The sequence below is a fragment of the Balaenoptera borealis genome (genome assembly GCF_965194805.1).
Source record: "Balaenoptera borealis genome assembly, chromosome: 1".
NCBI classification, from domain to species: Eukaryota; Metazoa; Chordata; class Mammalia; order Artiodactyla; family Balaenopteridae; genus Balaenoptera; species Balaenoptera borealis.
Genome location: NC_138860.1, coordinates 113,261,566 through 113,281,734, shown reverse-complemented (window position 1 = coordinate 113,281,734; position 20,169 = coordinate 113,261,566). Strand labels below are relative to the sequence as shown.

General features: G+C 38.3%; 1 protein-coding gene and 1 long non-coding RNA gene across 10 annotated transcripts in view; one reads left to right on the top strand and one right to left on the bottom strand.

The window, feature by feature from the left end:
- The window catches only part of LOC309626369, a 135,142-nt gene that overhangs the window by 50,865 nt on the left and 64,108 nt on the right, over positions 1–20,169 (bottom strand). The gene's annotated exons all lie outside the window — the stretch shown is intronic.
- RPAP2 (RNA polymerase II associated protein 2) overlaps positions 1–20,169 on the top strand; it is a gene marked incomplete at its 5' end in the record, with an annotated part of 89,729 nt that overhangs the window by 58,858 nt on the left and 10,702 nt on the right. The window contains one exon of one of the 7 annotated variants that reach the window (XM_082384353.1): positions 424–19,970. The exons of the other annotated variants lie outside the window; for them this stretch is intronic. Within the exon in view, the coding sequence (XP_082240479.1) occupies positions 424–433 (10 nt within the window). The 3' untranslated portion in view covers positions 434–19,970. Of the gene's footprint in view, positions 1–423; positions 19,971–20,169 lie in introns of those variants that run through there. 7 annotated transcript variants of the gene reach the window in all.

Genomic DNA, 20,169 nt, shown 5'->3' with positions numbered 1-20,169 from the left:
GTCTCATTCTGGATTTTCCCTTGCACTAGCAGTGTAGCCTTGCACAAGTTTCTTAACCTCCTTGTGCATTTTTTGTCTTATTGGCAGTAAGAGGGGACTAAATCCTGGTTAAATCAACTTGGCAGTGTGAGTTCAACTATGAGATGTTATAAGTAAGAAACAGTTTTAACGCAGTATGTCAAAGGCTACTGAAGGAGACAATGGAGATGAGTATATTTAGCATAGGAAACAATGTAATTGTGCTGATAGCCATGGTGACACTGCCCAAGTGTTACTACTTTGGTATCTTAGTCCTTAAGCTTGGCCAAGAAATACGTTGAATAATATTGCTAGCCATTCTTTCTGTGGAAAGATTACAGAGTACTCATTTAAGTAAATGGGTTGAACACCCCCCAAGATTCCTTAACTGTCTTTCTACTACAGACCTAGCTGACATTATATTGCTCTCCACATCAAAGATGAGGGACCTGCCCTGGATATTTAAGGAAACAGTGAAGTGATTTAGTACCTCAGCAGTATAAATACTAAAGGTGGTGAAGAGCAAAGTAAAATGTGTAAGTTGATTTTTTTAATGTAAAATTATGCTTTAGAACTCATTTTCTTACAGAATCCTCACTATAACCATGGATCTTTTCTCCCCCGCTTCCATATCATTCTTTTTTTTTCTTTTTCTTTTTTTTTTTCCATATTATTCTTTACATTTTATTCTGGGAATAAGTCTTAACAAATAGGGACATCTAGAAACCTGATGTTTTATGTCAGAATTTCTGATTCTTTGTTCAGATCACATTTAAGGAAATTTTTGTTTTTAATTTATTTTTTATTTTTGGCTGCATTGGGTCCTCGTTGCTGCCCATGGGCTTTCTCTAGTTGTGGTGAGCAGGGGCTACTCTTCGTTGCGGCGCGCAGGCTTCTCATTGCAGTGGATTCTCGTTGCAGAGCACAGGCTCTAGGCATGCGGGCTTCAGTAGTCGTAGCACACGGGCTCTAGAGCGCAGGCTCAGCAGTTGTGGCGCACGGGCTTAGTTGCTCTGCAGCATGTGGGATCTTCCCGGACCAGGGCTCGAACCTGTGTCCCCTGCATTGGCAGGCGGATTCTTAACCACTGCACCACCAGGGAAGCCCCAAGGAAAATTTTTAAAGTAGTTCTAGAATAACTTTTTTTTCTTTTATTGATGAAAAGATCCCAACCATTCATTGATATAATTTCTTTGAACTAGGTATGTTGGAGTAATCTGAGTTTCGTCTTGGAGATAGTAGATTGTTAGCTAAAGGAATAATAAGCTACCTTGCCTATAGCCCTGATTTTCCTTCTAAAGAGTTTATTTGCACTTTTTTTTAATGTTTTTAATATCATGCCACTAAAACCAGCATAAGTAGAGCCCACATTATACCAGGAAAGGATGAGACTCACACTTTGCTGTAGCATCATAACTGTAAATCAGTGTAGAGGCTGACTATACAATAATGGAAAAGTTTTCAAATATTAGAAATCTGACTTTAAACTAACCAACGAATGTTTATTGAGCAGCTGCTACGGGTAAGACTGTATCTTAGGCCTTGTGGGGGATACAAAGATTAAACAAAGATCCTGCCCTGGAAGACTACCGGAGGTGGAGGAAAGGGGGAGATAGATATGTGCACAGGTGACTGCAGTAAAAAGTTGAATGTATTATTAAATGGCAAGAAAGAAACACAAACTGTTTGGGGGTTCAGAGAAGCAAAAGAGCTCTGCTAGGGAGATCAAAAAAGGTTTCACAGAAGTGGGATTTGTGATGGGCCCAAAAGATAGAAAGTGTTTCAAGAAATAGAAATGAAAGGATGCGAGCATTCTAGGAAGTACCTGTGTAATGAAAAAAGCATAAAGAAGAGATGTAGTGAAGAGTATAAGATAACTGGAAAGAGTGGTTGGGAAGTTGGGTGTATTGTAAAGATAGAACCTTTTAATGGCAAGGAAAGTTATTTTAGTGGACAGTGAAAGTCATTTAAGTTTTGAGCAGAGAGTACCATCATGAAGCCAGTGTTTTAGGAAGATCAGTCTTGCTGGAGTTGCATCTGATCCTGTCTTCCACCTTGTGCCAGTCCTTCAAAGGCTTCCAGTTGCTCTTATTGTGGCCTACATGGCCCTGCGTCATCCAGCCCCTTCTTCTCCAGCCTCATCTCACATCACCCTACCTTGTTCTCCCATTCCTACTAATCTGACCTTCTTTCCAGCCCTTCTCATCATACTCTCCCTCAGCATAGGACACAGGTTGTTCTCTATATCCAAAATGTTCTTCCCTCCCCTCTTCCTTTGGTTAATTCCCCTTCATCTCTCAGAACTTGAGGAAGTGTTTCTTCCTCAAGAAACGTTTCGTGGACTTCCCTGACTAGATCAAGTATCTTTATAATACGCTATCATAACACCATGTACTTATCTTTCCTAGCACTTGCCCTGTTTTCAGTTTTATATTTAGTTGTATGATTACTTGATTAATGTCTGTCTCTCTCAACTTGAAGATTTTAGGGGCAGGTTCTATGTCTGATTTTACTCACCATTATATAGCCAGCACTTCAGCATCGTGCCTAGAACATCATAGATTTACAATAAATACCTGGCAATGAATGAATGATTATTTAGGAAGCTATCATTTCTAGCTTTTTGTTGACTTCTTCCCTCCTGCCTTCAAGTGCTTATTCATCTTTAAAGTTTAAAAAACAAAACAGAAAAAAAAAAAAAACCTATCCTTTGTCCGTAACTTCACTGACCCCCCAGACTATCATCCTTTCATTTGCCAAACTGCTTGAAGAGCTAGTCTGCTGTCAGTGATTCCTGTGCTTTTCATTAATCCCTTGCATTCTGGCTCTTGCCCACAGCATTTATGAAATTGATTTTCTCAAGGCCTCCACTAGTAACAGCCTAGTTAACCAGCGAGCACTGAGACAGTGAACTAAAATGATTACAATGAAAATGAAATGGGAGAGACAGACGACAAGAGACATTACAGCACCAGAATCTACAAAGTTTAGCAGTGGGGGTAAAGGGAGCCAAACATGATTTCACAAAATTAAGACAGATAACTGGGAAAAATAGTGGTTCTTTTAGGGAAGAGAGTATGAGGAACTAATTGAAGGAGATACTGCATTTGGTTTAATACCTGTTCTCCAAGCACTGAGACTGTTCCTGTTCAGGGAGATTCAAGGTTAAGGCAGATTATCCAGTTGGGCAGTTCCCCAGTAGGAGTTGAAAATGTGGAATTGAAGCTAAAGAGTGGTAAGAAAAATCATAGACTCAGATTTTAGAGTCATTATTGAGATGGGTGAGAGGCAGAGGTAGAGGGTATTAAGTGCAGAGAAAAGAGAATCTGTGGAACAGCTGCATCTATGCCAAGGTTGCCTGAGGAGTACAGAAAAAGGCAGAAAGAGGGGAGGAACAAACATTTGTTTTTTGGAACACCAACTCACACATGCTAGACTCTTTACCTACATTATTTCATTTGATCCTCACAATTCAGTGAGGTCAGTGGTAGTGTCCCACTTCCCAGAGAAAGAAACAGACCATGGGAAGACAAGCACTTTGTCCAAGGTCACAGCTGGGATTTTGATTTCAAAATGTGTGCACTAGCCACTGCCCAGTGTACCTTAGAAAGGTATGTGTACAATCAGAACACTGTCAAGGAATCCAAAGCAGGTTTGAGGTTCAAGAAAGAGGTAGTAACTACCTTCCTGAGAACCAGGCAGCTATCCTCTGCTGAACAAAGACAAGGGCTGAACAAAGGCTATGGTTTGGGCAACCACAGTTGTGGGTGACCTTCAAGGAAGCAGTTTCCGTAGAATGATAGTGGAGACCAGATTGCAAAGGCTGCTCTAGTAGACAGTTGTGAAGATACTAGACATAGCAAATGTTGACCACTCTTCATATGGTTGGCATAAAAGGAAAGAAGAGAGGGATTATAATCCAATAGGACATGGTAAATCTTCAGAAGACTTCTCAGGATAGTGGAGGCTTGAGCATATTGGCAGCAAAGGGGAAGGAGAAGTCATACAGGCAGGGTTGGGAGTACTAAAAAGACAGTGTAACTGATGGGATGTGTTCCATGAAGAAACTGGGAATGTCATCAAAGGCATATTTGCCGATTATTTTTTCTTCCCTGATCCCTGTCACCCACCTCCCTTACCCACTTTCCCCCACATGTTTCTCCCTCCTTGCCTTGAATGTCAGTGTTGTTTGGTAACATTTTGCCTCCTGTACTTAATTTCAAAAGTGAATGGACCAAATCTTGTATGTTTCTCCTTCCAAAAACTCATATTAGTGTTATCATTTCATTACTTGTTCTAGTTTATCCCCCTCCACCACAGGTTAGTGATCTGCTTTAGAATTAATTTAGGGCAGCATTTCTAAGTTTGACCTGTATAGCTACTGTGTTTAATTCTGGTGTCTAACTTTTTTTTTTCAGATTTATGATTTTTACCTGCCTTCTCATCTTTTATAATCCACAAATCAGTCTTAGGGACATATACATGTACTTCACAAAAAAATACACACATATACACACACATACATACACACACACACACACAGTTTCTACATGAGAATAAGAGACTTTCCATTCATCCAAAAATTGTGTTTGGACAGTGTGTAAACAATACTAAACCAGGAAAGATGTCTACAGTAAGTGAGGCAAATTTGAAACTGTTTTCTTACCAAAACATAATCTCCATGCAGCCAAGGACATTGTCTAGATTACTTTTGTCTCCCTAAATCTGGCACTCAATCTGGCATTTAGTAAGCACTAAGTGAATATTTGTAGAATAAATCGAATGAATGGACAGGAAAAACTTGGATAAATTATTGTTGGTGTTATGAACTTCAAAATAGAATTGGTAGCACTGGTAAAATTGCACAGGAAAAAAACAAATAGTTGCTTACTATCATGAGTAAAAAGAAGGACAGTAACCTTTGTCTTGGTAATGATTCGTATTTTCCAGGGTGGATATTGTCTGATAAGGATGTGACTAGCCTAAAAATGACTGCTGCTTTTAACCACATCTAGCATTGCTTTTTTGCAAATAGATATTTATAAAATCTTTAATAGAATTAATGAAAAACAAAACTAGATGTAACTGGGAAATTATCTTTTAATTCATATAATTATAAAATTAGTAAGCATTTTAATTTTTTTAAATGTCTTTGATTTTAAAACTATATTTCAAATACTGCTTTTCTCTGATTTCCATGGACTTACTCTTTCATATTCTATGGACTGATAAATAGAAGAATTGATTATACAGCAGTTAATCACCAAGTATGTAGATATGGCACTAAATCTTTTATTTATCTGATGCATCACAGACACAATTCTGGAGAATTCTTTAAATGTTTTACATGTTGGTATTTGTTCGTTGAATTGGAAGCGTTTATCAAATATTAATGGGTCTTAATGGAAAATTTCACTCTAGAGGCAAACTCTTCCTTTAACTAGTCTTACTGAATGTATTTTACTAACTAGTCTTGCAAACTTGCATGAAAATTATAAGGAAAAAAAATTATTATTCCTAGGCATATTGAGTGCTTGTTAAATTCAAGAACCAAATCACCTAGTGTGTTTTTTCTCTGTTGTCTTTAAACACTTCCATTTAGATTGTGTATTATAGAGACTTAACACCTTTTTAATATTTTTCCTGCCTCTGACTTTTCTCATTCTTATAGTTCTAGTTAACAGTAAAGTCATATGGTTCCTGAAGGCAAAACTAAAATACTTCCGATTTACTCCTGGTTTAAATATTTTTACAAAGTTTTAGAGCAGATTATAAAGGCCAAAGGGTAAAACGAGGCTTGCTGTTATCTAGTTCTCACTATTGCTGTTTGTGTCATCCCATATCCACTTTCAGGGAGCAGTCTGAGAGTTGGCTCTTTGTCATTTTAGTACAGCTCAGGTATACTCTGCCTTAAAAGACAAAACATATCAAAATACATAAAGCTTAATACTGAAAATTCCATTGGAGCAAAAGTACTCAGGAAACTGCTTGAACACCTGTAATTTCTGTGGAGGTGAAATCACATTATAGTAACTGAATTGTCTGTACAATTTCACAGTTTTATTTATTTACTGATTTTCTTTCCAATGAGTTTTTCAGGCCCCACATTATGATGTTGTCTGTCACATGGAGGTTTTTAATTTCAATGAGTGACAAATCAGCCACACTGCAAAAATGTTTTTTAAGAATATGCAACTGCCAGGTTATAACTAGTATTCCTGTGGTTTCAGTGCAGAGAAGTATGTTGCTCATCCAAAACACTAACACTTATACAACTTTCACATGCTCCAGAATTCCTCAAACTGTGTAAAACTAAATGCCACTAATCCTCTACAGCACACATTACAGATTGAGAGATATGGTTATACGTTGAAAGTAGGAATAAAGTTATGTATTCTTTCCCCAAAGGAAAAAAAAAATACACATTTGGAAGAAAAAAAAACAAAAAAACCTTTTTATATAATTTGAAGGACTATATGAACCCCAGTATCCCAGGTTAACATGAGGAAGTGGAGTCAGCAAATATAGGTTTCTCTTTTGAGAAAACTGATAAGAGTAGGAAAGAAATTGAACTGCAACAATTTGTTTTGGAGAAAAGAGACTTAAGCATGTTTGTAGGGTATGGAGAAGGAGCCAGTTAAAAAACAAAAAGAATCTGAAGCTGAGGGCAGGGTTGGGGGGTAGACATGCATGGTGGAACAGGGTCCCAGAGGAGGTACAAAGAAGTGGGATCATGGTTACAGGCAGCAGTAGCTTGAACAGGAGAGAGATACATCTTCTGGGGCAGGAAGAAAATAAGTGAAGAGTAATGTGGCTATAGGTAAGTGTGTAAGTAGAAGGGAGATATTTATTTATGTATTTATGTATGTATGTATGGCCGTGTTGGGTCTTCGTTGCTATGCGTGGACTTTCTCTAGTTGCAGCGAGCGGGGACTACTCTTCGTTGTGGTGAGCGGGCTTCTCATTGTGGTGGCTTCTCTTGTTGCGGAGCATGGGTTCTAGAGCGCAGGCTCAGTAGTTGTGGCACATGGGCTTAGTTGCTCCGTGGCATGTGGATCTTCCCGGACCAGGGCTCAAATCCGTGTCCCCTGCATTGGCAGGCGGATTCTGACCCACTGCACCACCAGGGAAGTCCCTAGAAGGGAGATTTTTAAATTACGCCTGACAACTTCAAGTAAGATATGATGTGTTCTAAGAGTGAAGAGATGATGGTTGAGTAGGGCGTGAATAAAAGAGGTAACAGTCATTGAGAGTATCTGGAAAAGGACCTAACCAAGTGCCAGAGAAAATTGACAAGTTACCCAGCTGAAGCCAGAGATCATGGGTTTGTAGTTGTATCAGTCTTCGAAGTTCCCTTTTTCCTGCCACTTTCCTATCCTCCAGTAGTTTTCAGCCATCCTGTTGTAGGTGTGGAGAAAGCAGGTTGTAGCACTACTTAGTTGTAGTTTTGATGAATAGGAAAGCTAAGACAAGGATGCAAGAGATTCAGAAGAGTGCTGGTGAAAGATTAGTTCAAGAAATCAGGACAGATATAACTGGTAAAGGGTAATGGAGTTATCTTAGGAAGAAAATTGGTTGTCCTAATGAAATGTTTCTTTTGTTCCTCCCCGCAAAGTTGTGTCTTCAGCTCTGACATTTCTCCTAGGTTGCAAACCAAAATTTTATGGGGGTGGGGGAGCATCTCCATTTGATATCCCTCAAGCAATTCACACTCAGAAATCTGGGACTGAGCTGATCTTCCCTTTCTTTTCCTTTGGTGGCATTTCCATCTTCCTAATTACCCAGAATTGAAGTTTGACTTGGCTTTGGTGCTTCCTTTGCCCTTATCTCCCATATCTAATCAATTGCTAAAGCCTTCCTTCCTAACTTCTCTTACCCAATTGTTTTTCTCCTTTCCTGCTGCTACCAACCCACATCAGGCTTTCATTACTTGCCTAGACTGCTGCAATTATAGCCTTCTTAAACACGTCTCTTGCCATGTGTCTCTTCCCTCAAGTAGTCCATGCTTCCTCCAGCTACCAGAGTAATCTCACTAAAGCTCAGTTCTGATCAGGGCAGGCCTTTGTTCAGAAACCTTCTAATACCCCATTTCTTATCATGTAATTTTGCTTGAAATTCAAGGCCTTCCTTAAGTGGCCCCAACCTGCCTACCCAACTATTTCTCTTTTGTGTCCTTACATTGTATCCACTGACTCTTTTCCCCTACAAGCATCTCTGTTAGCTTGTATCTTTGTGGACTCTGCTTAAAATGCCTTTCCTTTTCATGTTCGTGGGTCCTAGCATTCAAGACCCACTTCAAATGTCACTACCTCCTTAGAAGTCTTTCTTAACCCCCCAGGGGTACAAATAATATCTTCCTTGTACAAATTTCTGTAGGTGAGACCTTTCTTTTGGACTGTATTACCTTCTGCTTTGTTACATAGGTATTTATATAGAGATCTCATTTCCTTTGCTATTCAGTTTTGTCCAGCAGTGTAGTTAACAAGTATAACAAATGATCAGAACTGCACAGATTATCTCAATTCAAAAATTTAACAGTGGTTCTAAACACTGGTTGTCCATTAGAATCACATAGGGAGCTTTTAAAAATTACTAATACTTGGGAATTCCCTGGCGGTCCAGTGGTTAGGATCCCACTCTTTCACTGCCGAGGGCGTGGGTTCAGTCCCTGGTTGGGGAACTAAGAACCCGCAAGCCTCGCCGTGTGGCCAAAAATAAATAAATAAAATAAAAGTTACAAATACCTGATCCAAAGATTTTGATTGACTGTTCTAGGGTGGAGGCTGGACATATGTATTTTTAAGTTCCGCAACTGTAATTTGTGCAGACAGAATTGACAACCACTATCCTTAATTCTAGTGCAATTATTAGTGTGCTAGATAAAGATATGCTAAATCAGTTAATTTAACTATGTCTGCCAGGATTTGCTTGCTGAGAGGCATGTCTTAACCTTCTTCTAAAGTCTTCATTAGTTGATGATGTTGGAAGATGCTTCTTGGCTGTCACAGAAAGGATGAATTAATTAGAAACAATAGAATTGTCTGTTTTCATTAGCATGTTTTATTTTGTAATGACAGATTTCAAAAATTATTTGAAGAGCATATACAAGTGGGCCTTTGAAATCATAAGGTCTACTCAGTTCTTAAAATGAATCAGACATGTGAGCTTGTGTGGTATAGTGGTTAGAAGTGTCGACCCGTGGGAGTACTTCTGGGGTTATTTGCTCATCTCTTACTGACTACGTGACCTTAAGAAAGTCACTGGAGTCTCACTTTGGAGTTAACACTTGCTGTAACTTCACAGAAAGGTTGAAGATCAACAAGTTAGTTTCATCAAGAAAAATTTCTTTTTACAAACTTGGAAATCACTGTAGCTTCTTATGTTTGACTCAGTGGTTGAGATCCTGCCACAAAAGGAGTAACTGGGAAAAAGAACTGGTGTTCTTCAAAGTAAACAATTTGCTCTAATTTAGAAAGCCACCCACCACCCATTTTAAAGTATCTGAATTTTAAACTGAGCTCTGACCTCTTGGCATTTGTTTCCTTGTCAAACTGTTTACTGAAAAACAACATCAAGAGCAGCTTAGGAAAGTGCCATGAAGGAGTTATCTCTGCACGTGGCCCAGTCCATGTTATTTTATGGAAAAGGAAAAGCTCTTCCACAGGTTGACTTTTTTGGTTCTTTCCCTGTGCCCCCGGGGCTATTGTGTTACTTCAGGGAGGAGGCCAGGGGCCACAGATTAGACAAATATTTTTAGAGAATCACTGACAGAGTTGAATCTTCTTCTGCCTTCTCCCCAGTAAGAAACATGTAAGGTGGAAAAAGAGTTATATAAATATGAGCCCTGAATATACAGATGAAATCCCTTTTGAAAGTTTATACTAAAAATTTTTTTTATATCTTAAAGAGACGTTTTAGAAAATGCCTTGGGTTTGTGTGAGCCCTCAAATTTCTGAAAATAGATGACATTCTGACCCTTTGCATTACTTACTGGTCACAGCTCTCCTTTGTTTCAGTTTTGAGTGTATGTTTTCACAGACAGAGGTTATCATTTTGCACTTCTTCATGTAGAGAAGGAGGGAAAATCCCAACTCATTTTTTTGAAGAATACAAAGTATGGGTAAAGTGACAATTGTTACTGCAGTGCATGAAGGAATATCGAGACTTCATAGATAAGCAAGATACCCTTGTGATAAAGGTGTCCATTTTCAGCACTGTTCTTAACCAGTGTGATCCTGGATAAATCCCTTACCCTGTCCAAAGCCTCTGATACTTGCGCTGTCAAAAGGAAACTAGCTGGGTTGTTGAGACTAATCACACTTGAGGAAATTAAGTGGTATAGCCTCATCAAAGAAGACTGTGCAGTTAAACCTCATCTTTCAGATTTTTCAGTTACTCAGGCCAATATTAATAAAGATGCCTCATCTATCCCAGAAGACTTTCGGTTTTGTTTGATTCTAAGCCCCTGAAGTGTCAGGTATTGTAATATCTGTTCTGTTTTCACTGGTAAAGTAACAAGCATAGTGCCTGTGCATGTAAACATTGAAAGTACTTCTTTTTAACAGAAATACTCCTCCTTCCCAGCCCTAAGTTCTGAAGGATGAGAGAGTGAGTGTTAAAAAAATTTCTTTTAAGCCCAGCATTATCTTTTAGCGGTTTGCATATTTATCACCTTTATGCGTGGTAATCAGCAGAACAGGTTTCCCTACTGCAACAGAACTCTGTAGGAACCCAGTAATTTCTCAAATCTGATAGGTACAGAAAAGTGTGGCTTTTCACTTCCTATCCTTTCCTCCAACCCCAAACCATAGAGAAGCATGCTTTCTGGTGACATTTATTCATATAGACATTCTCACAGCATTTTCTTCACTTAAGATTATATTGAATATGAGGAGTGTTGTTCAGTGTCATTTTACAGCAGCCTACCAGTTTGATTGTTCAAGTTTGGAAATCAGTAATAAACCCTTAGGAAACAATGAGAGTTACTGCTGCTTAGTGTTGACGGTCAGGTTAAGGGATGTCTGTGCTATATCATTTAAGGCAAATGCCTGATGTGATCTTCACCCATATTACCCAGATTATTCAGGAAACGATAAATCAGACCATGCTGTGATTTCCAGTGTTCCAAGAGTCGCACTATATATTCCCCAATGGGAATGAATGCAGTGATCAAAGCAATACGGACCACAATGGGAAGACCATTTAAATATCCAAGTTCATTACTGACTTTTAATGCACTACAGGAGATGGATAACCTAGAGACCCATCAGTTGTTTAGCTCCACTTCTTCAGTAAACCACAACTTTAACTCTTTATATAGCTTTCTCTGTTGATGTGAAACAAACCAGTGACTCACAAAATCATAGGTAACTTTCTTCTGAGCCTTAATCAAGAGTTTGTACAGCTCTGAATCCTTGGATATAAAGATTTATAAAAAGGCCACTTTTAATTAAAAAATCTCTTGTTTCAGTTGTCAAACTTTGAAACTCCTCTTACTTCTGTGTATAATAATTCCTGTTAACCAGATGTTGTTTGATAGCTCAGTAATAACAAATGGAGGGTACCTGTCCTAACCTGACTTCCAATCTCTCCTTTTGATGTGTAGCATATGTGGAGCAGTCAGCTAAATAAAGGTCTTATCAATAAGATGCAGTTTGACACTTGGCTTTTTTTGCTTTTGTCGTCATGCCATTTACCATATGGTAAAGAACTGGTTATAGAAGGCTCCCTTTCTTTTCAGAATAGAGATTTGAATCAGTGGAGTTTTCATGAGAAGTTTCCTCTCTTGTTTGTGATTTATACATCTGCAAGTTATGTCATTTTTGTCATATTATATTCTCCAGGATACAGACTTTTTGTGGTAAACCATCCTTTTAGTGTCACCTTTAGAGGTTTTTATTCATATTTAAAAGTACATGAAGGAAATAAATTGAAACATAAAAATATTTTGTTCTTACTCACTGCCAATCACAATTTCTGTTGATTATTTTAAAGGTATTTCCTACATAAAGCACATTGTTAAATACCAACTATGGTATATTACTATATTATTTAAGTAGAGTAGTTATTTGGGCCCAGTTTATTGTAGTTTTCTTTGATATTCACTATTAGAAGTTGTAGGACTGGAACAGAGGTTTGAGTCCCTTTCAATATATAACAGGGTGGAAGTTGTTCTTTAATTAAAAGGGTAAACAGGTAAGTGATTAGCATACACAGATAAAGGATTAAAAGGAAAGGAGGAGCCTAGGGACTCTAACAAAAAAGGGGAGAAGGTTGATAAGATTCTGAGATTGTACTTCAAAGATAACTTAGATGTGAAAGATTTTACATCATGATATCTTTCTCTGAAGGTATATTGTTCTATGTTTTGAAGTAATGAATTTAAAAAATATTTATATTCTGGGACATTGCATTTTAGGAAAATGAGAAGCTATAAGTGGGGGACATAGGGAATAACACCAATCTGAATAAGGAGCAGTTAGATGGCATCTATTAGGAAAGATTAAAAGGACTTGGAATTGAGAACCATTTTCAAGAATATGAAGGAATAACTTTTAAGAGCTGGCCCCCAAAAAATTCTGCAAGGGCCATTTAGATTATATACGAGGAACAATGTCCAGGATTTAAAATGCGTTAACCGTTGCAGCATGCTACACATAGAGGTATAGAATCTCCCTCCTTCACAATCATGGAGGTAGTTTATTAACTGTCTTGTGTAAAGGGTCCCAATCACTACATCAAGAAAGGATCTTGAGTCTCTTCTTAGATCTTTTAACTCTTAATGGGAGGAGACTAAAAGGGAGTATAGATTCCAAAAACAACTGAGTCCTCATTTTGTGGCTACATTCTGTTACTTTCATTGATCTAGAAAGAATAAGAACACACCCCATTCAAAAACAGTAGTAACAGCCAGAAATACACAGAAAGAAAGACCGGTATTAGTTGGATTGTAGAAATCCTAAAGTGCTCTTCCTTTTGGCCAAGTGTCATCTCCTTTAGAGTGAAAGGAATTTCCTTTCCTTTCACATTTAACCTGTGAGGCTAAAGTACTTTTGCTCCAGAGGAAGGCACCAAGCAACCACTCAAGGGCCAGCCCCTTGCTCCACAGTTTCCTCTACAGGACTGGAGTGAATTAAGCGACAAACCAAGCCTGCTCAGTGGCACTTAGCCCTACTCACTCTTGGCCAACACTGAGTTTCAGGACACATGGAAGGGAGGAGGGGAAATGCAGGAACAAGTGATAGGTCTTGATTTAATGCTTGGCCTACCTGATGAATTTAAAGCTCATCTCACCTCACTGATAGATATTCTGAAATATTCTAGCAGGAAGATGCCACTACGTGCGAGCAGGAGGAGTCAAGAACATGTTTCCTCCCTTCCTTCCTCTAAAAATGAAAGGAGGAACATTTTATGAAGAAGAAAAAGTATTTCAGTAAGCACAATAAATTAGTGACCTCTTAAGCTATTTCTTCATTCAACAACTAATTAGTGATCATTTACAATGTGTCAGGCATGAGGGATACAGTGAATGCAGTGAATACACGAGTCATTGTGCTCGTGACATTCACCTTCTTTTGGATGAGAGATAGACGGTAAACAAGCAAACAAATAATAGAACTAAATAATAGTAAGGACTATGAGACAAATAAAACAAGTAGGTAGGTAGAGAGGGCGAAAGTGAGGATAGATTTCACGTGGGAGAGGTGACATTTAAACAAAACAATTACATGAAGGAGAACACCATGTAGAGATCTGGGGGAAGAGCACCCCAGGAAAGAAAACAGCCAGCCCTTAAGTGAGGACAAACTAAACCTTGGCATAATTGAGGCAAGGTTGGTCAGTTTGGCTGGAGTGGAGTCAGCCAGGGAAAGTTCTCTCTCCACCTGGTAGATTTTGTGAGATATTTTTGGTTTTGTTAAGCATCTTCCATACTTAAGTGATTCAGTGTACAGGAGATCTTTCACAGACCAGACCTTGAATATCCTAGAGCCAAGTGGTTCCTTTGGATTTCTCATCTCCTATTTTAATAACTCCCATCATCAGACTTATAGTATATAAAACATTATATTAGTGACTGAGTTATTCACTTTAAATTAAAGTTGGTACATAATAATCTTCTAGTATAAGAGTTGGCAAACTTTCTGTAAAGGGCCAAATTATAAATATTTTCAGCTTTGCTGGCCCTACAGTTCCAACTACTCAACTCTGCTGTTGTAGCACAAAAAGCAGCTGTAGAATACATAAATAAATGGGCATGGCTGTTTTTCAGTTTATTTACGAAAGTAAATTATTTACAAAAGTAAATTATTTACAAAAGCAGCAAGCCAGATTTGGCCCACAGACCATAGTTTGTCCAGGACCTGTTGTAGTACACTGAGAAGTGCTAGTATGGGGTAGCAGCAGTTTCAGTTCTATAATCATTCACCAAATTATGTATTAAGAGAACAAGCCTGTGAGGAATACAAGATGGATGAGTAAAATGTGATCCCAGTCTTCCACCTTTCTGCTTGGTGCGAAAAATATATACAACTAACAATATATACTTTCATATTATTTGAAATATTTATGAAAATATTCATGTGATAGAAACAAGGAAAATAAAAGGCCCAAAGAAATTTGATTCCTCCTGTAAGTAGTTATTAAAGCAAGAGAGTGACTTAATCATATCTGTGAGAGAGGATTGTGGTGGCAATGTGGAGACTGGACTGGAGTGGGAGACCACTTAGGCTATAGCTGTAGTCCAAGCAGGAGATGATGCATCTGAATTAGGACAGGGACGGTGAGAGTGGGGGAGATGAAATGGATTCAAGAAGCACCTCAGAGGAGAATCAGCAGGATTTGGTAACTGACTGAACAAAGAACATTAAGGGTTAAGAGTTAAAGATGACTGAGATTTCTAATACTAGAAGGTTTTGATGAAGATGAGAGCTCAGAATTTCAGGTTTGAACATAATGTATTTGAGGTACCTTTTGGACATCCAAGTGGAGAAAAATCCCAAGAGAGAAGTTAAAGATTTGAATCATTGATAATCAGAGCCATGAGATGGGATGTAGTGCAGAAGAGGGTCAATATGAAATCATAGGTAAGACCTATCATTATTAATGGGCTGATAAAAAAAAAGAAACGCCAACAAGAGAGATCATAAAGATTCAGTAGGAGGAGGAGAACTGTGACAGAGAGTTCCTGAAAAGCCAAAGAAGGAGAATTCTAGGAAAGGAGGAAGTGATTGAGGACATCAAATACTGCAGTCAGCTGGAAAAAGAACTTTCTAGAAGAGGCTTTCAGATGTGGCAATTAAGGGACCATAATTGACCATGTAAAGAATAGTTCCAGTAATAAGTCTTTGTTCATTTGTCCTTGGGCCTGGTTCTAAGCACACACAGACTATGTTGCATAGTGCTTTGTGCTTTCCAAAGCCCTCTTCCATGGTCACTGCTAACAAAAGCAGATTCTGCACAGAACCCTGTCTCCAAGCTCAGTGCAGTGCTCCTCACACCCCAGATAGGTCCTCACACCCCATTCAGCCGATGATGCCTATCATTAGGGTGGCATGTACCCTAAAAAGAATCCTTGCAGTTTATTAGTTGCATCTTTGGCAGTGGCAACAGCCAACTCTTATCATTGACCAAAACCATAACAGTCTGATAAAAAGTTATGATCTTGCCTCAGATTCATCTGTGCAAATAGGCACAGAAGCCTCTTGCTACAGAGATGACATGGAAATTCAGCAGATGTCCAGTAAGCAGTCAGTCTGGTAGAGTGGGCAGGTAGCCAGTTGCTATTAAGTAATAAAACATGTTAAAGTAGATGAGTCAAGGAATCTGGAAAACATAAAGATTATATATAGCCCTTATTCAACTTTAAATGTAAATTACTTTGGAGATAGAAGCAAATCATAATTCTTTTGAAAGAATCATTCATAAAATTATTATATTTTCAGGGTTTAGCGTCTTTCTTGACATATTATTATGACTTTATAACTTGTCAAAACCATCCTTTTTTTTTGTATTAGCCTGGTTTCTAGGGAGGATATGTTAAAAGGAAAACCACAATTTTTACATGACTCCCCAAAAGTAATCCACTGGATTACTAATGTTTAGAGGTGCACAGGAACTATTAGAGTATTTATTTATTTATATCTCAGCTTATTCCAAAAAGGATTTAAGTCAACTTAAAATTTTTAGAAAGCTAACATATTTCTTATGATCATTACATTCTGTGTTAGGGACTGGGGGATGGGGAAGAAGTCTTTTCAGTTAAAGATTGAAGGAGAAACACAAGGGAATAAATAAGGTTAAAGGAAATCTCATTGGCTAACTTTCCAGGAGTATAATTATGCAACAACTCTTAGGGCTCAAGTGTTAAGAGTAGTCAGGAAATCCTGGCTCCAGATGCCTAAGGATTGCTATCTATCTGCTTGATGACTTGCTGCAGAAATCCCCAGGTCCCAAACTGCTATTCCTGTCTCCTAACAGACACCAGACCTTGCGTGATTCCTCTGTTAGCATTTCCTTCTGCCTGCCAGCTACTAGCCATTTTTATATTTGTAGTCCTCTAGTTCTCGAAAGCAAATTTAAAACATTCTGTTTCTTCTGCATGCTCATTGAGGGCACAGTACACATCAATCAGGCAAGTAAAGATTAAATTTATATAGTGTTCTATAACCTGCAAAGAATGAAAGCCATAGCCTACAAAGTATGAAAACTTGCATATTAGCGAAGAGCATGGGCTTTTTGAGATAAGTTGCCTGGGTTCAAAGCCCTGACCTGCCACTTACTATCTTTGTGACCTTGGGGAAGGTACTTCCATTTTTTGTGCCTTTCTTTCCTCACTCATAAAATGGGAACAGCACTATACCCCCAGCATCATTGTGCAGTTAAAGGAGATAATTCATGCTTAGAACAAGTACATAGTAAAACTCCAAGGTAGCACATGGTAAATGGTATTATAATCATTATTATAATTGATTTTTTTAAAACCTGTTTACAGTATCCTACTTGACTTTTGCAATAATAACTTCTAAGGAACTTAAGTATTATTAGCCCTACTTTATAGATAGACCCTAAGGCTTTGATATTCAACTTGCCAGAAATCATAACAAGTGGTTGCTCAGAGCCCTATTTTGAGGAGTCTCAAAACAGGTCCAAGCTCATTAAGAAAAGAATGATTGATTCACCGTATTTGTCATGGGCTCAGGAGCGAGATTGCATTGTTGCTTTCCTTTTTCTTTTCACTCCTAGCTAAAGTTTCTCGTTAACTCTAATTTTTCTTTATGAATTTATTTATTTATTTTTGGCTCTGTTGGGTCTTTGTTGCTGCGTGTGGGCTTTTCTCTAGTTGCGGGGAGTGGGGGCTACTCTTTGTTGTGGTGCGCGGGCTTCTCATTGCAGTGGCTTCTCTTGTTTCGGAGCACAGGCTCCAGGTACTCGGGCTTCAGTAGTTGCAGCACGCGGGCTCAGTAGTCGTGGCTCGCAGGCTCTAGAGCGCAGGCTCAGTAGTTGTGGTGCACGGGCTTAGTTGCTCCACCGCATGTGGGATCTTCCCGGACCAGGGCTCAAACCCATGTCCCCTGCGTTGGCAGGTGGATTCTTAACCACTGCGCCTCCAGGGAAGTCCCCCAAAATATTTTCTAACTAGGGTAACTGATAGACCAATTCTCTTACAAACTTTTTATCTATAATGCTTTTAATTTTCTGCTTTTATGTAGGCAAACAAGTTGAGAAATCTAGTAGTCACCATTTATTTCTAATTTGAGGGTTAAATTTTAAACATATTAATGGCACTTTGAGAAGTAATTGAGAAAACTTTGTTTTCATATATGAGCCGAACAGTAGTCTTGTTGAAAATCAGAGAAGTTGTTTTGGATATATCATGTATTTACCATCTTTAAAACACACAAAAACTAGATTTCTATGGAGCTGACAGCTGATCTGAAGAAAAAGAAATACAAATTGGGAAAGAAGAAGTAAAACTGTCACTGTTTGCAGATGACATGATACTATACATAGAGAATCCTAAAGATGCCACCAGAAAACTACTAGAGCTAATCAATGAATTTGGTAAAGTTGCAGGATACAAAATTAATGCACAGAAATCTCTTGCATTCCTATACACTAATGATGAAAAATCTGAAAGAGAAATTAAGGAAACACTCCCATTTACCACTGCAACAAAAAGAATAAAATACCTAGGAATAAACCTACCTAGGGAGACAAAAGACCTGTATGCAGAAAACTATAAGACACTGATGAAAGAAATTAAAGATGAAACCAACAGATGGAGAGATATACCATGGTCTTGGATTGGAAGAATCAATATTGTGAAAATGACTATACTACCCAAAGCAATCTACAGATTCAATGCAATCCCTATCAAATTACCAATGGCGTTTTTTACGGAACTAGAACAAAAAAAATCTTAAAATTTGTATGGAGACACAAAAGACCCTGCATAGCCAAAGCTGTCTTGAGGGAAAAAAACAGCTGGAGGAATCAGACTCCCTGACTTCAGACTATACTATAAAGCTACAGTAATCAAGACAATATGGTACTGGCACAAAAACAGAAACATAGATCAGTGGAACAAGATAGAAAGCCTAGAGATAAACCCACACACCTATGGTCAACTAATCTATAACAAAGGAGGCAAGGATATACAATGGAGAAAAGACAGCCTCTTCAATAAGTGGTGCTGGGAAAACTGGACAGCAACATGTAAAAGAATGAAATTAGAACACTCCCTAACACCATACACAAAAATAAACTCAAAATGGATTCGAGACCTAAATGTAAGACTGGACACTATAAAACTCTTAGTGGAAAACATAGGAAGAACACTCTTTGACATCAATCACAGCAAGATCTTTTTTGATCCACCTCCTAGAGTAATGGAAATAAAAACAAAAATAAACAAACAGGACCTAATGAAACTTCAAAGCTTTTGCATAGCAAAGGAAACCATAAACAAGACGAAAAGACAACCCTCAGAATGGGAGAAAATATTTGCAAGTGAATCAACGGACAAAGGATTAATCTCCAAAATATATAAACAGCTCATGCAGCTCAATATTAAAAAAACAACCCAATCCAAAAATGGGCAGAAGACCTAAATAGACATTTCTCCAAAGAAGACATACAGATGGCCAAGAAGCACATGAAAAGCTGCTCAACATCACTAATTATTAGAGAAATGCAAATCAAAACTGCAATGAGGTATCACCTCACACCAGTTAGAATGGGCATCATCAGAAAATCTACAAACAACAAATGCTGGAGAGGGTGTGGAGAAAAGGGAACCCTCTTGCACTGCTGGTGGGAATGTAAATTGATACAGCCACTATGGAGAACAGTATGGAGGTTCTTTAAAAAACTAAAAATAGAATTACCATATGATCCAGCAATCCCACTACTGGGCATATACCCAGAGAAAACCATAATTCAAAAAGACACATGCACCCCAATGTTCATTGCAGCACTTTTTACAGTAGCCAGGTCATGGAGCAACCTAAATGCCCATCAACAGAGGAATGGATAAAGAAGTTGTGGTACATACATACAATGGAATATTACTCAGCCATAAAAAGGAACGAAATTGAGTCATTTGTTGAGACGTGGATGGATCTAGAGACTGTCATACAAAGTCTTACAGTTGTTTTTCTGAAGTAAGTCAGAAAGAGAAAAACAAATATCATATATTAACGCATGTATGTGGAACCTAGAAAAATGGTACAGATGAACCGGTTTGCAGGGCAGAAGTTGAGACACAGATGTAGAGGACAAACGTGTGGACACCAAGGGGGGAAAACCGCGGGGGGGTGGGGATGGTGGTGTGCTGAATTGGGTGATTGGGATTGACATGTATACACTGATGTGTATAAAATTGATGACTAATAAGAACCTGCTGTATAAAAAATAAAATTCAAAAACTAAAAAAAAAAAAAAAAAAACAAAAACTAGATTTCTGTGGAGATGACAGCTGATCTGACTGCTCTGACTTCTTGTTTTTAGCCAGTGCTATCCCATCCCCAGTATCTTTGGTCTTCAGCAACTTGATATTTTAATGTTGACATCACCTACGTATGAGAAAAGCCAACAGAGCTGACTTCTGGGTTCCACTTTCTCTGCAGGAAAATGCCTCAGGAAAAGCTGGGC